Raw genomic sequence first — 16536 nt, forward strand, 5'->3', positions numbered from 1 at the left:
TTAAGGAAAAATTCAGATTATAAAATGTTTCTGGTGGGAGAGGGCGTGTCCACTTTCCACAAACAAAAACCACGCGGGATCACCTAGTTTAGCATGTAGTAATCATATTAAAAACCAATTGCACTATACACAAATATCAATGCTCACATCTACAAAATGCAACAGTGTGGCGAAGACAGCAACAGCCATCTAGCCACCAAATACCATATGCACCAACCACCTTCCAAACTGGCCAGTGTTTTTACATTAAAATCAATCAAAATCAGCTAGGATCAAGAACCACATAGCAAGTGGAATGTGCAACTGACTTTCAGAGGACAGTTGCGTGAAGGTCAAACAGCAACGCAACTTGAATGTCAACAGTAAAATCCGTCACTCCACTGAAGCTCACATGCCAAATACCCCAAGAAGCAGGAAACTTTGAAGTTGTGGTGGAATGATATCGATACTATTGTTGGTTTAAAGCAGGAAGAGTAGGGTGTGGCCTAACAACATTCAGAACTCCCCTTGCAGTTGCCTGTTAAGGGAAAAATAACAGTGAGAAATATTGATCTAAACAGTCTGATTAAGTATTTGTCCAGTTGTTTTACCTCAAAGAAGGAATTCAGATTTAATCGCAAGAGAAAACGTCTCAAAAACGGGGCTCGCTGACTTCCAGCAAGTCTGCTGCTGCGCAGTATAGTGTACAAGGAATTTGATTTCTTGTTGAATTCCTACAGATGTTGGATTAGAGAAAGCAAACAATAAATAAACAGTCAAAACCAAGAAATTTGATTTCTTGTTGAATTCCTATAGATGTTAGATTAAAGAAAGCAAACAATACATAAACAGTCAAAACAAACAATAGACGTCGGTAAAGGACGGAGATCTCATCTAAAATATAGAAATGAAACCATTAATTTGGAAAGGCCCAATCAATTGAAACAGGGATGAAAAAGGGTGACTATTCATTGCATTTAAATACAAAACTGCCTTAGCAATTTAGCTCCAGATACAGTAAATTTCTATGAACACGTCTGAAGAGAAGAGAGAAAGTTCAATCTTTTACAGTATAAATTAGAGAATAAAAGACAAATGAGGTAGAACTTCAGATATTTGAAGGGAAACAGAAGGTCTCAGGCGAACATTCCCATATAAATTTTTGCCACCTTCCACTAAAAAAGGTGATATGCGAACAGAACCATAAAGATGCAACTATATTGTACTCTTTTCTAACTACTACCAGACAAGTTCAAGAGTAGATAAATAATACTGTATAAAAGTTAAAAGCCCATTCTGAAGTTCCCCAAATTCAATTTAGTCCGTCTTACCTTACCTAAGAGTTACAGCTATAGAATTCACATATTTATCATCATAACCTTACCCTCATCATTGATTATTAAATCATAATGAATTATATGGAGAAACAAGAGTATTTTTCTGATATACAAGATATATCATAATATTACAGCCTGAACAAGGCATTCACACACGACAGATTGAATAAGATGATCGTAAATTAGTATCTTCTTTTCTCTTAATTAAAAATGCTCAGATAGTTGGGCCTACTATGTTTAATATATAAAGCTGTATGAGGACAATAATGGCTTTATTGAGATACTTGTTCCTGTACAATTATTAGGCAAAGAAAAGCAGAAATACATATCACCTCAGCTATATGTTCCAGTTCAGAAGTATTTGAACAGTTATCTTGGTTCTCAATATTCCAGCAAAATTGCAGGCAAAGCTTCATGATACTATCCAGTATCCTCGATACAGAACCAATGTCCAAGAAAGCTTGTGAAATCAAGGCTGAAAGATACCTGTTGGAGACATAAAAGTCGAATAGTATGATGTACTAGGTAAAAATAGCCACCAAAAGGAATACAATAAAGCACAGTAGCGAGTTTATCATTCATAAAGCAATAACAGTTCAAACATCAAGGCACCTGACACATGCTTCCAAAGAGAATAAAGTGCACATTAATCAAGCCCTAATTTCTCATTAAACCACAAGTTCAGGGTAAAGGAAGCTCTATGCTGATCTGCTGTTACTATCAATAGCAGCAAACTGAAACTAAAAGCTATCTTTGACCATAAAAAGTAAAATATGATCCCTGCAGGTGAGCAATAGGATATAAGTTGGCGTACTAAGTCAATGGTCACAGAGCTGTATTTAATTTGGATAACCATGATTGTGCTGGTTTTCTTAGTATGCATGTTGAAATAGTTCAGCAAGCAAGATGATTTTACACCACTAGAAAATGTCAAGACTAAAAGCATGCAATTCAAAAAGTATTACTCTTGATGAAAGCCCACAAGTTCTGTAAAATCACGAGACTCTTGAATATGAGATTGCAAAATATTCCATTGAGACTCTATCACATCAACCTGAAAAATGAAAGCACAATTTTAAATGTAAAACAGAGATTTTATTTGCTGCAAAAAAGGTACAGTACACACGAGAAAATTGTAATTAGGATACCATCACCCTACTTCTTTCCCTAATACCAAACACAAATTGGAACTTTTTGCTAATATAAATATAATAATAATAATCTTCATTCAGTGCTTATTTGGCATCTAGAATTTTAAGCATGAAATTGAATATTAGAATTAAAATTGAGCCTGTAAATTCTAATTTTACCAATTGTACCTTCTTAAAATTATTAGAATCATAATCTCAAATGGTAATGTCATGGAATCACAAAATAACCAGCCCAGTCCATTCCTAATTCTTAAATGACCCTAAACGATTACCACTTCCACTTCTAGGAATTAAATTTGTGCTAAACACAAAAACAAAATACATTTCTCTATTAGAATCAATTTGCAAGGTATAGAACTCGAGTCTCACATTAAAAGGGATTTATAAGGCCTTAGGCTCTCCAACTACAATAGCGAGATTGACTTGCTTTCGTGGTGTGGTTCTCCCAAAGCTTTTATCAATTTATATCAAAGCTTTTCACCATGTCTCTCAACAGCAAACAAGTGGTGACAGAGCATTGTAGTCTTTGTACAAGAGTAAACTAGTGAAAGAGCTAATATAATAAACTCTTATGGGCACAAGGCTACAAAGCGTGGGATTTTAGGATCCAATACAAGGTATAGGACTTGAGTATGGGATTCTAGAGTGGAATTTACAAGATTTTGGAATCTCCAACTATGATGTCTAGCATGGCTAAGCTTCTGGGGTGTAGTACTCCGCAAGATTCATATCAGTCTCTCATGCTTCTTCATAGACTCCCGACAAGTTTGGACAAGATATAAATCTCCTTTTTTTTTAATTTAGAAACTAGCTTCTCTATATTTGTTGGACAATGGACACTTTGGTTATGTTAATTTAACAGTATTGGCCTAATTGACTGTGAAGGCTTTGTAATAGTAATACACTTTTTTACATGTCCATTTCAGATGACTTTTTGCTTGCATATTCAGCATATTGCACCCAAGTACATGAATCCAAACAAATATAGAAGTGCTGAACTAGTGTATCAATCCTATAATTACTTTGAAGTTCAAATAATATTTATAGTAGCAACAGAACAAATTCAACATCAAAGATAAGATATGAATGACAACCTGAATATAAAATTGGAGATTTCTGATCAAGAATGCCATATGTTCTCTAACACGCCACATTGGTCGAAATCTCTGTTGTTTCTGCTGTGTTTCTGAGCACTTCTCTTGATCATTTCGGCGTTTGGCAAAATCACTATGATATTGGTGCATTACAGATGCCCATAGCTTCTCCAACTCCATTTGTGTCCGTTTGAGCCGCAGTAAGTATTGGAATATTCTGACGTACCTGTTATTGTGCAGAAAATTTACTGACCCAGAATTAACATAATAAGTTTATTTAAGATATATAGGCCCTAATTGAATAAACTTCTCCATAAGTACTTTTGAAAAAATAAATGAAGCTAAAATTAACAAAATTTCTCCATAAGTTGAAGTTAACTTATGCACTACAACTTTTATAGATGCTCTCATGTAACTTCTCTAGAATATGATGTGAAAGAGTTTGGTTTAAGAAACATTAGTTTGTACATGCTCTCATGTATGAAAGCATTGTTTTAGTATGAGAGGGAGGGAGCAAATCCTGATTAAGTGATTATTGAATATTAAATGTCAAGATTAAAAACAAAGTCATGTGACTTTTGTAAAGACATTTTTCAATCTTGACCATTTAAGCCAGAGGGTCCAATGGTCCCCATGTCTTCATATTAAAACTAAACCAGTGGTCTCACAAGATATATCCCCTACATATAAATAATATGTATATCTCTTAAACCAATGGCCCTTATCATAATCTAACATTTGTATATCCTGCAAAGTTGGCATACGAATCCATGACACATTTTAAGAAGTTTTATACCATAAAGTGTTTCCAGTTAGAAGAACTAGTATAGCTGCAATAAATAGCAAGTGAAAAGAATCAGCCCTTGGACCTCAGGACATTAGCAGTAGTAACTTACTTAGAGAGGACTTCTTGAGTAAAGAACAGATGCAAAGGCCAATCAACAGAATACCCAAGAGCAATACCATCCCAACCATCTACTGACACTTCTGATAAAGCACTACCATCCAGTGAAGAGGCTGGCTTTGGTAAATCGATCAGGGAAGGTTTAACTGTGATTCCAAAAGATGGCATCCTAAAGGGGGAAGAGAGAACATATTAGCACAGTGTTGATAACAGCTCAGCGAGAAGCTAGCACAAAAAGAAGGAAAAACAATGAATATGAATCCTAACCGCAAGGAAACTTTAGAGAAATATTTGTCTTCTTCACCAATAGTTTTTAATGCAGCCTGTATTTCAAAGGAGTTGCAATTAAGCTTTGTTAATACATCTAAAAACATAAACATATTGATGTAACTAACTGGTGAATGGCATGAAACCAAAATATCATTCATATCATAAGGTAAACAAACCAGCTGAAATGGGACCGTAAGATCAGCTTCAGCTGTTGACTGGCGTGGTGGCAATCGCATTAATTGACGACTTTCCTCAAGAAAACACTTGCATAAATAATGAGTAAATCAAAGACGTCAGTATAATTTCATTAAAATTTCAAGACAAACTGAGGTTTGAACATCAGTGAGTAATTGATGCATATATAGATGAGACACTTCCCAATGTTAATTTTCTAGCTAAAAGTTTAGACCAATTTGCAACGTCTCCTATTTTGTAACTGAATTATTTAGTAGTTCAGAAAATTAAACCAATATACAGTTTCAAAGAATATTTTTTACCATTTAAAAAATAGATCATTCCAAAATAAAAACTAAGGCAGATGTTGGAGATCCAGAAATGACAGGGAGAAACTCACCTACCTACCATAATATATCAATTACAAAATACTCAAGCTAGTATCAATATTCAAAATAATCAGTAATCTACAATAAATTTCACTAAACATTGACTGATTAAACGTAATGTCATATAATATGGCCATAGACACAAACACACAACGATTATGATAAAACCAATATAGGGCCAGTTTGTTAAGGATTTAAAAAGAAGTGACTCTGATGTATAATAATTTAGGGATTATTTTTTTGAGACTTTAGAAAAGGCTGAAGTTAATTATGTTTGTTAACAATGAAAAAATCATTTTTTTTAAATAAATAATTGATTTTATGGGAAGTTATTTTAAATAAATTTTTATTTTAATAAAATTCCTGATTTTTTGTAACTAAGACATAACAAACCAAAAAAGTGATTATCTTTTTTAAAAAATTATACCTCAGTGAAAAAGGTTTAAATAAATGTGCTAATAATCAGTTTCAAGGGTTAATTAAAACAAATTCATGCAGAAAAGGAGAAAACATATCATTGACATCACTCTTTGATGGATGGATAGTTATCAAAAGTTCAAAACCCTCTGATATGCACAAAGGAAAAGATTTCTTAGACACCACACACAGTGAAAACATAAACTTGACACCATATTATAATATTATAATAATATTTAAAATTAAAAAATAAACTAAATATGATTAAAATATTATTTTATTGGTTTGTGAAGTTAAGGTTTTTTACTGTTTGTGGTGTTAACATATCACCACTCATGTGCAAAGGGTCATGAGGGTATATGTTGGGTCTGTGGGCCAAGTTCAACCCAACAGTCCTTGTCCAATGGTTTAATTTAAATAGGAAAGTCTCCCATTAGATGCAGGGTGTTGTGAGCTTAGAGTTGGCATGGTGGTCAGGTAAGCACTCTTCATCATATCATATCACCTCCCAGCCCCAACCTCAACTTTTTATTTCATACAGTTTTTTCTAACACAACGAAAACAAAATTTGCAAATTGATGCACTCATTGCCATTCAAAATGTTAGTATAGAGTAGATAATATTTCAAGCTTTACCTGGAAGAAATCTCCTTTTGCCAATAGAAAATAGTCTTTTAAGGCCTTCAAGTGGCCATTCAAGTCAGCACGTACAACCACAAGCTGCAGACATAGAGGGAATAGAAATTAAACGCTCTGAACACAAATGCTTCAAAAATTAATCAATACATGAACCAGAAGATTTAAGTTAAGCACCTGCCAGAGATGACTGGCTGCTATAGTCTGAACAGAGTCCACAGCACATTCAAATGATCTTTTGTGAAATTCAGATGATTCCTGTGGAAAGTTAATAATGAGTTTTCCTAAACACTAACTGGAAATGTTAACAGTAAAGAATGATTTATTAGTCAGTTAGTCAGAACCGAAAAAGTATGACACATCAAAAGGCTGCCAACAATCCAACTATTTAATAAAACAGCTTTGGAAAATCAGCATCTATATGATTGAGTGAAATGCAGGACATGAAAACCTTTAGGTTCAGAAGCATTGCTTCAATCTTATCTGCCTCAGATTGTGGAAGCAAATCATCTCCTATTCCCATATTAATTGCAGGTTCCCTGTGAAAATGAAAACGCCCTGCTAATCCATGTATTTTCTGAAAACTTTTAGGCATTTGAGGATGCATAGCATCCCCAGACTGGAAGGAAGGACTTGGATTTCGTAGAACCCTAACAGCTTTTCCGGCAAAAAGAATTGATTCAGCAACACGCTCAGGTATATATTCTGGCAGCATTTTCTGCAAAACAAAATTATAAATAGTAAAAATTGTATGTATCAACCCTTGGGTGACCTGTCAATCTAATGTTAAGGACAATTACTGAAGTGGACAAAATCCAATTCATTAAAGAATGGAACATGCAATTCATTGATACAGAAAAGTGAGCTTACAAACACTAAGCCAAAACAATATTCATGAAAACGATCACGTTTGTTTCAAGGAATGACATTCCCAAGAATACTAAATGTTATTCCTGAGTAAATTAAAAAATATCTTGGGTTAGATATGAATATTCCTGGGAATATCTTTTAAAATTCAAAATCATTAAGAGTAGAAATGGAAGTTATAATAATTGGGTTAGACAATAATCTTCCATATTCCTATTGGAATATAACTTTCCCAACCCTGTCTAGGAACAAAAATGAAGCAAAAACAAGGTATTACTACTTTCCCTAGCTCAAACAGTACCTACGATAACTTTTTTTATGGATTATAGTGAACATGGGAATATTACATTCCAAAGTTCACTTTCTCGCCAATAAATTTTTAAACCTTGAAACATGCACACTCAAAGGAAAGCAGCTCAGAGTCATGACATGACCAGAATTAGCTAATGATACCAAATAAACATGAAATCCCAAGTGCCAATCAGACAAAGATGCATCATCAGTTGACATGCGTGCCAACTTTTCAGAGATGTCCGGATGAGATGAGTTGTTTCCTACATCTCTATCTTCTTGCCTGAAAAGCAAATGAATGAGGTCAAATATATAATTCAAAGGAAAATAAGAGTTCTCAAAACCTAAGAAACCAGAAATTATCAATGCTACCAAATAATCACAAAGTTTAAAAGAGGTGAAGAAGATGAACTAATATCCAGATAAATTTTTCATGTACCACACACATCATATATTTTACTAGCATAGTTTTTTTCTTGTTTGGAAGGGAGAGATCAGAGGTGATAAAACCTTTCGTCTTTTGATGATTTTGGATAGGTTGTCTCAGGTATGGGGTTAAGTGTGGAGACACAGTAGAAATAAAAGAAACAAAAATATTATGAAACTGATATTCACCTGATATGATGTGATATGTTATAATGTGATGATATGATAAAAAAAAACTAGAGTACTAACCCTTTATTTATACTAATCAGACTCCTACTAACAGGAGACCAATCATAAGATGAAGAAATATGGAAACCAATTCTAAAAGTTAGTGAGAAAATAGGAAATTAATCCTAAAGGATAATCTAAGATATTATAACATGTAATCAAGATGATATAAGATGTTTTCATACATTATAAACAGATGAAACAGATAAGTATTATTTAGTCATTGTCAATTCATGGTGACATTAGCATATAACAGTAACTATAGAAATATAGCAGAGGCTACAATCGTTTTGATAAATTATGACAATGATTGATAATAATAATAATAATAAAATATTATTATTATCATTTATAACCAATTTTTTAGTATGATACATCAATCGTGGAAATAAAATATTTTCAACAAATGCATTTACAAAGTTTGGAAGTCCAGGATAATTAACAAAAGAGTATATCTTACTCTCAACACCATTTTTGCAATACATCATATCAGTCTGCCCCTATAATTGTTTTGAGACTTGTTTACAAGCATATCAACAGTAGACACACTAAAAATTAATACGGAGTTACCTCCTAATGAAAAATTCTCCATGCTGGTCTTGAAGAATCCCATAAACCATCCATGATGCAAGCTGGTTATACATGACCTGGTGTCCATGCCAAAGAAGCCTAAGCTTTGGACAATAATAGCCAAAAAAAGATAATAAGAATTAACCAAGGGTGAAAGTTGAAGACTAATGCGATGTTTTAAGGATCAGAAGAAATAAATTAGTTCCAAAAGGAAATCCATCATTAAACTACCCAACATGATAGTCCTCGATATTTTTACTTAACACCTATATTTTTTATACTAAATTAAAGATTTGTAGTGGCTAACAGAATTAAAGCATTCATGATTTAACATTTTAAACCCTAGATGTTTTTTACTACTAGTCTCATACAACAGCAGAATTTAGAGGCTAATCATCACATAGTTGGAATGACATAACCTGCATCTTAACACTGCCAAGAATACTATCCACCAAAAGAAATGCATACCTTTGCATGCAAGTCTGTAATTCAGGCACTCCACAGTGGCACCTCTTATGCAGAAGATTAAGAAGTTGACCTCCGTGAATATCATCACGCTCAATCTCCAGGATGAGTTCGTACAGAGGAGGCAAAAGGCAAAAAAACTGGAAAAGAAATCAAAATAAAAATCAACGTCTAAATAAACTGAAAAGAGAGAACAGAAAAAATTACCTTGTTAAGGCCCTGAGTAACTGTCGCCAAGATAGGCATGGTTTCGGACAACAACTTCTGTTCAATATGCAGAACCGCAGACCTATAAACTGAGAGCACTTCAACAATGCCATTGGCTAGGGCCCTACGATACACACTTCCCTTCTCCTTTTTCTCCAAAGGGTTCGTATTCGCAGACCTTATCCAACTTAAATTCCTGCACTTGGCTGAAAACCGCTCCATCTCCCTATAATAAAACCCCAACACGATGATCCTCTCAATAAGTTCCCTGCATCCAACACAATCCATTAGAAAGTTTCAATTTTCAGGGTGCCCATTAAAAATTACCCTACAAACTAAAAGAATTGTACTTTGGGGTTTAGAAAAAAGAAAAATTAAATTAAAAGGTGGAGTTAGAACCTGTCGCTTGGGTCGATAAAAGAGATGTCGGGAGCGAGCTTGAAAGTGCATTCGTCGGAGATGGGGGCTTCGGCGGTGAGGTGGTCCCGCCGGTCGACGATTAAATCACCGGTGTAGCCCAGTAACGCTAGCAGAAGCTCGTGCAACATTGTTGTCTCTTGAAAATCTAACCTATCGCTTGTGGAGAAAATGCATGCGTTCAGAAAACTGGATCTTTTGGAGAAGAAGGGTTAGATTGGATCAAAGAGATTTGAATTTTTAAGTATAAAGCAAGTTCAAAATGAAAGCTCCAAAAGCATTGAGCAGCTGAAGGACTATTTTTCCTGCAAAATTTAAATCTCACTGCCTATCAGGGTGTCACACTTCTCTTAAATTAAAGTCGAAACACTCTTAGAACACTTAGTGTAGTGTTGAATTCAAAAAAATATTTGTGGGATTTGTTAAAATTCTAGCATGGTTCTAACACAATTTTAAAATGTATAAATATAATAACTTTTTAAAAACTTAAATTTATTGTATAAATATTTATTATGATTATAAAAATGTGAGACAAATTCTTTGAATTAATCATGAAAAATATCTTCCTGCTCCAAAACAATCTGAAACATATTTTTACACATAAATATTTATTTTCAATTTATATAATTTAAAATTATATAATATATAGATACGTATTCTTGTATCCTACATTTAGAGATTATACGTACATTTAGAAATTATACGTATCTCCGTGTCCTGTCGTGTCAATGTCCATATTCGTATTTGTGCAAGATAGGTCAATGCTAAAAAAACAAAAATATTATACTTACTGAATTATATGAGATGTTGAATTTTACTTTTCTTTAACTAAACATGCGCATAATTTGCATTTTGGTTTAATTTATTTTGGAAATAAAAAAATTATTTACTACTTTTCTAAGAGATATTTTAAATGATAGTTAAAAAAATTAACAATTATAAATTTTTAGCTAATTCCTTTAAAATAAGGAGTTGTAACTTGAAAATAAAGTGTAGTTCTAATCATTGATTATATAACTATTTTTAAAATTTTAAAGAAAAAAATAAAGTAAATAACGGTTTAAAAAAATGTCACACATGTACTTGTAGTAAATATTTATAATAGACAAACTGTATATTTTCGTTAAGATTGGATTCTAAAAGTTAAAATTTATATTAAAAAATAAATTTGAATATAAACTCATACTAAATATTACATTTTTTATTACAAGTATTTTTATAACCTATGTAAATGTTATTTGAAAAAGAAATGAAAACTATTCAAGAAATGTTTTAGATAGTTCAATTAAGAATATATCAACGTCCAACTGCATTAAACTAAACAAAACAAAGATAATCATAAATTATTTTATACTAGTCAAAACACATATTCACATTTTTATTAAATTAAAATACATATAATTATATAAATTTATTATTTTTATGAATAATTAATTGAAAAGTAATATAATTTAAAATATAAATATATATATATATATAATTTTGTAAAAATAGTATTAAAAATTTATATAACTATTATTTTTAAAAAGAGAAGTTATTTAGTTATTTTAAAATCAAGAAAAGTTATTCAAGAGATAAAATTATCTAATTAAAAATAAATATAAATAATTTTTGTAATTTTTTAGATAATTTCTTCTAGTCATGTAGTACTGCTAGTAATACTAGTACTGCAAGTAATTCTAGTCCTCTAGTACTGCTAGTAATACTAGTACTGCTAGTAATACTAGTACTGCTAGTAATACTAGTACTATTAGTAAAATTAGTACTGCTAGTAATATTAGTAATACTAGTAATATTAGTAATAATACTATTATTGTTAGTAATACTAGTACTACTAGTAATACTAGCACTACTAGTAATACTAGTAATACTAGCACTACTAGTAATACTAGTAATACTAGCACTACTAGTAATACTAGCACTACTAGTAATACTAGCACTACTAGTAATACTAGTACTGCTAGTAATACTCATACTACCTGTAATACTAATAATACTAACACTGCTAGTAATACTAGTATTGTTAGTAGTGCTAAACAAACTAGTAATACTAGAAATACTAGTACTCCTAGTAATACTAGTACTGTTAGATATACTAGTAATACTAGTACTGCTAGTAATACTAAAATACTAGTACTGTGAGTAATACTAGTACTGCTAGTAATATTAGTACTGGTAATAATACTAGTACTAAGTAATACTAGTATTGCTAGTACTACTAGAAATAGTAGTAGTGCTAGGAATACTAGTACTGCTAAGAATACTAGTACTGCTAGTAATACTGAGACTGCTAGTAATATTAGTACTGCAAGTAATACTAGGACTGATAGTACTACTAGTACTCCTAGTAATATTAGTACTGTTAGTAATATTAGTACTGCTAGTAATACTATGACTGCTAGTAATACTATGACTGCTAGTAATACTATGACTGCTAGTAATACTAGGACTATTAGTACTACTAGTAATATTAGTTCTGCTAGTAATACTAGTTCTGCTAGTAGTACTAGTACTGCTAGTAGTACAAGTACTGCTTGTACTACAAGTAGTGCTAGTAATACTAGTACTGCTAGTACTACTAGTACTGTTACTAATACTAGTAGTGCTAGAAATACTAGTACTGCTAGTAATACTAGTGTTACTAGTAATACTAGTACTGCTAGTAATACTAGTACTGCTATTAATACTAAAAATACTAGTACTGCTAGTAATACTAGTACTGCTTGTAATACTAGTATTGCTAGTACTTCTCGTACTGCTAGTACTTCTAGTACGACTAGTAATAACCATCTGACATCCTTAACTTTGTAATCTATATATAAATTGATTTTGCATCTTTTGTTATGAAAGCGTAATTTGTCGTTGGCTTTCCTAACATCCCATTTCGTAATTGAACCAACTCTAAGTCACTACGTCCACAGAGTTCAACAACATCCATTCTTGCATTGTGATTGTCCTTTGCTTTACCCCTGACATCGATCACAGTTTAGAAGATATTATAAAAAAAAAAAAAATTCAATGTGCATGACGTCAAGATTATGTCTTACCAAATTGTGTTTCCAATATGGCAGATCCCAAAAGATATATCTTTTTGTCCAATTATGATATTGTTCATACCGTGGTAAGGTATCAAACGGATCATCAGTCACCTTTGGAAAGTCTCGGATAAATTCCCACAATTTCTCTCCATTCAGAAAATAAGGAGGCCCATCCAATTCAATCTTGTTTTTCATAGATCTCTTATTACTTCTCCAAAATGGATTATCAGTAGGTAAGAATCTTCTATGACAGTCAAACCAACTATTTTTACCACCATGTGGTAATGTAAAAGCTTTCGTGTCCTCCATACAATGAGGACATGTTAATTTCTCTTTAGTCCCCCATCATGACAACATGCCATAAGCTTGAAAATCATTGATTGTCCACATCAAGCAAGCTCACATGACAAAGTTCTCTCTTGTGGAGATCTCATATGTCATTACACCTTCATTCCACAATTGGTTAAGATCATCAATAAGAGGTTGCATGTAGACATCTATTTTTTTAGTTGGGTTACTTGGGCCAGGTATGAGACAAGTTAAAAACATGTATGGTTTGGTCATACACATTTCAGGAGGCAAATTATAAGGAGTAAGAAATATAGCCAACAAGAATATGGGGATGTTGAAGCTTGGACATAAGGGGTGAACCCATCAGAACATAAACCAAGTCTCACATGTCGTGGGTCAATAGAAAAATTTGAATATATCTTACCAAGTGCTTCCAAGCCTCCCCATCACATGGATGTCAGAGTATGCCATCCTTTTGTTTTCAAAATGCCATCTCATTTGCTTAGCAGATTCCATTGATGCATACAGTCTTTGTAATCTTGGAATGATTGGCAAATAAAACATTCTCTTCATTGGAATTTTTTTATATCTTCCATTGTCACCCTTAGAAGGAAAATACCGAGGAAGATGACAAAATTTTCATTCCGTTAAATAGTTGTCATCCTTGTAATACAACTACACCCAACCTCACAACAATCAATTTTTTGGGCTTTCCATCCAAGACTTGACACAACCTTTTTTGCGTCGTAGTAGCTTTTTGGTATGCAATAATCTTTGGGAGCTACATCAACCAAATTTTTTATGAAATAGTCTAAACATTTTTCAGGTGTATGCCAATTCGTTATAGCCGCTAGCAGTTTGATGGCTATTGACAATTTTGACTTGGTGGCACCATCATAAATAGGTTCATTTGCAGCTGCTAACATATCATAAAACCTTTGGACTTCCGCATTAGGTGACTCTTCTACATATTCATCATTGTTGTCCATGTCACCATAATGACTTGTTATGTCTGCTTCTTGCATGTTTGCATCATACACCATATTGGTCATTGAACCAATATTATCAATAGGTTTCGTTCTTCCATGGCTACTAGATGCATAACTAGCATTATCCTCACTTGAAATTTCTTTTCCATGTTGAGCCCATACTGTGTAGTTAGGTACAAAACCATATTGTAGCAAATGAGCCCTCACATGTGATGGTGGAAGAATTTTCTCACATACACACTTTATGCAAGGACACCTTATCTCTCCATCTAAAGTATAAAATTTTTGATTCATCGCCTTTGAAACAAATTCAATCACTCCAGTAATGAATTGTTGGCTAAGTCTCCTTGAAGGATCAAGTCGTTCATACATCCAACTTCGATCCATTTTTCTACATATGGTGATGAAATTATCAACCAATATACGAATTGCATCATGACTTTATTTTTATTAAGTTATTTCAAAACATGAATTGACTTGTAAACTTAATTGAGTCGCTATGATGTATAAAACCATCATTGATTTGGTACGAGTTAATGGTTGGGCCAGCGGAATGGGTCTAGACTTGGTTGGTAGAAGGTGGTGCAGATACTAAAGACAATATCTACCATAGACAATATTAATGTTGTTTCCTATAACCCCTTAGTTTTCACAATCATAGTCAAACAAAATAGGTTATCATATCAACCATTGTTCTACATCTTCCAAATCATCCACATAATCTTAATTTATATTAATATTATAGATGAAAAATGTCAAATAAATTTTTATGATAAACTAAAACAACAAAGGGTTATTTTAACTTTTTTTATGGTAATATGAGATGATAACAATTTTCATGTGAATAAAAATTGCAGTGTGTGGAGTTGACCATGCTGTTTTCACAAATAGTGATTCATTTCTTCAATTTTATACACGTCATTTCTCTCATCACATTCAAAAGACAGAAGGAACATAGCATATATATTTAATTTACAATAACTGTGTAAATTGTACCTTAAATGGGAGAAAGGTTTTGCAACAAATTTAGCCTTCCGTGTAACAGTTGAATCCTCTAACATTGTCAATTGCTTCTTGACTCACACACCTTCTTAGTTGAATCCCCTGTAACAGTTGAATCTTCTAACAGCAAATATATAAATAGAAATTTTAAGTCTGAATATTTTTAGATAAAGAATTAAAAAAAACAACAAAATAAAGTTTGTCTTTAGCATATATTATTAAAAAAATTATTTGATTCCAAAATCAATTCTCTCATTGTTAAAATAATAATTAAATAATAAATTTGAGAAGTCTAGTTTAGTAATTTATTAAGTTTGATGGACACTTTTTATGGAGTCTTATAAAGACTCAACCACGCCAATATATGACAGAGATTGTAGTTAAGACATCTAGAATGTGCTAGGTGACCATCATAAGTTGCCAACTACTCAAATATACTATTTTAATAACATGTCTCATTTCAAGAGTCCATAGTGCTTAATTGGAAATAGATAATTCACATGCATGTCAACTTTGTGCTTTAATTAAAATCTTTTATTTATATATAATGGAAACAATATGATTGAACTTTAAGTCACTTAGTCATGGGGACTTGATAGTTACTACCGTGTGTGAACTATTCTTAATGTCTTCACCGAACAGCTTTATTAAAAAGTAAAACATTAACTTTCATCAAATTAAAGAGATTTTGAGAATCCTTGTTCAGAGCAGTAGATATATATAGGACCACCAAGTAAGAATGGTTGGAAAAGCAGAACCTCATAGGAACTCAATGCCCCTAAGTGGAAAAGGAAAAGGGGAATGACACTAAGGAGTGCTGAGATTTATATTCCTTTATGAGAATGTTGTTAATTCTTGTTACACGCTTATAGGATACTTGTTCACTGTACATTATTTACTACCTTCATTGTACTCCAGATATGATTCTTCTTAACTTAGATAGATATTATTAAACACTAGAATTTTTTCACCATATCTTTGAAATAAAAGTGCTGCAGAAAAGTGTTGCCAGCAAGCATTTATGTTGCACTTTTGTAACTAGGGGAGGGTTACTTTGAACTGGGTCAGTCATGTACCATTTTCCAGCTATGCCTATGGTGGCTAGGTGTTACTTACACGGCTAAAATCACTTCTTGTGGAACAATGAAAGCATTGAATTGTCAAAAGGGAGGCACTTTGTTTTTAGTGGCTTACATTTTTTTTTCTATGCCTCTGTCAAATCAAACTATGATGGATTAAGATGTTCACTTCATGTTCCTGTACATTATGCAGGTGGTGCCATGATGCTAAGGTCACCTTTAGAATTTTATGCTGGTTTTGGTTTCAGTCTTCTTAATTTTTCACTCCACTGAATTTACATAACTAAACTTAAGATTGATTAAAAATGCTCTACTC

The 16536-nt window shown here is 32.6% G+C and overlaps 2 protein-coding genes across 2 annotated transcripts; one reads left to right on the forward strand and one right to left on the reverse strand.

The window, feature by feature from the left end:
- LOC137828758 (gamma-tubulin complex component 4 homolog) lies at positions 1-10221 on the reverse strand. The gene is made up of 16 exons (XM_068635443.1): positions 9804-10221; positions 9405-9672; positions 9201-9337; positions 8733-8831; positions 7671-7791; positions 6802-7068; positions 6528-6608; positions 6351-6434; positions 4912-4998; positions 4733-4788; positions 4458-4634; positions 3562-3787; positions 2282-2370; positions 1649-1802; positions 591-713; positions 1-517 (listed from the first exon to the last, which is right to left on the reverse strand). The coding sequence occupies exons 1-16, from the start codon at positions 9950-9952 to the stop codon at positions 449-451; spliced, it is 2187 nt and encodes a 728-aa protein (XP_068491544.1). The 5' UTR covers positions 9953-10221; the 3' UTR covers positions 1-448.
- Positions 10222-11462: 1241 nt separating this feature from the next.
- Positions 11463-12632, forward strand: LOC137829288 (uncharacterized protein YBL113C-like). The gene is made up of 3 exons (XM_068636092.1): positions 11463-11467; positions 11723-11959; positions 12278-12632. The coding sequence occupies exons 1-3, from the start codon at positions 11463-11465 to the stop codon at positions 12630-12632; spliced, it is 597 nt and encodes a 198-aa protein (XP_068492193.1).
- Positions 12633-16536: the final 3904 nt, after the last annotated feature.

The sequence above is a fragment of the Phaseolus vulgaris genome, chromosome 7 (assembly GCF_000499845.2).
Source record: "Phaseolus vulgaris cultivar G19833 chromosome 7, P. vulgaris v2.0, whole genome shotgun sequence".
In the NCBI taxonomy this organism is placed as follows: Eukaryota; Viridiplantae; Streptophyta; class Magnoliopsida; order Fabales; family Fabaceae; genus Phaseolus; species Phaseolus vulgaris.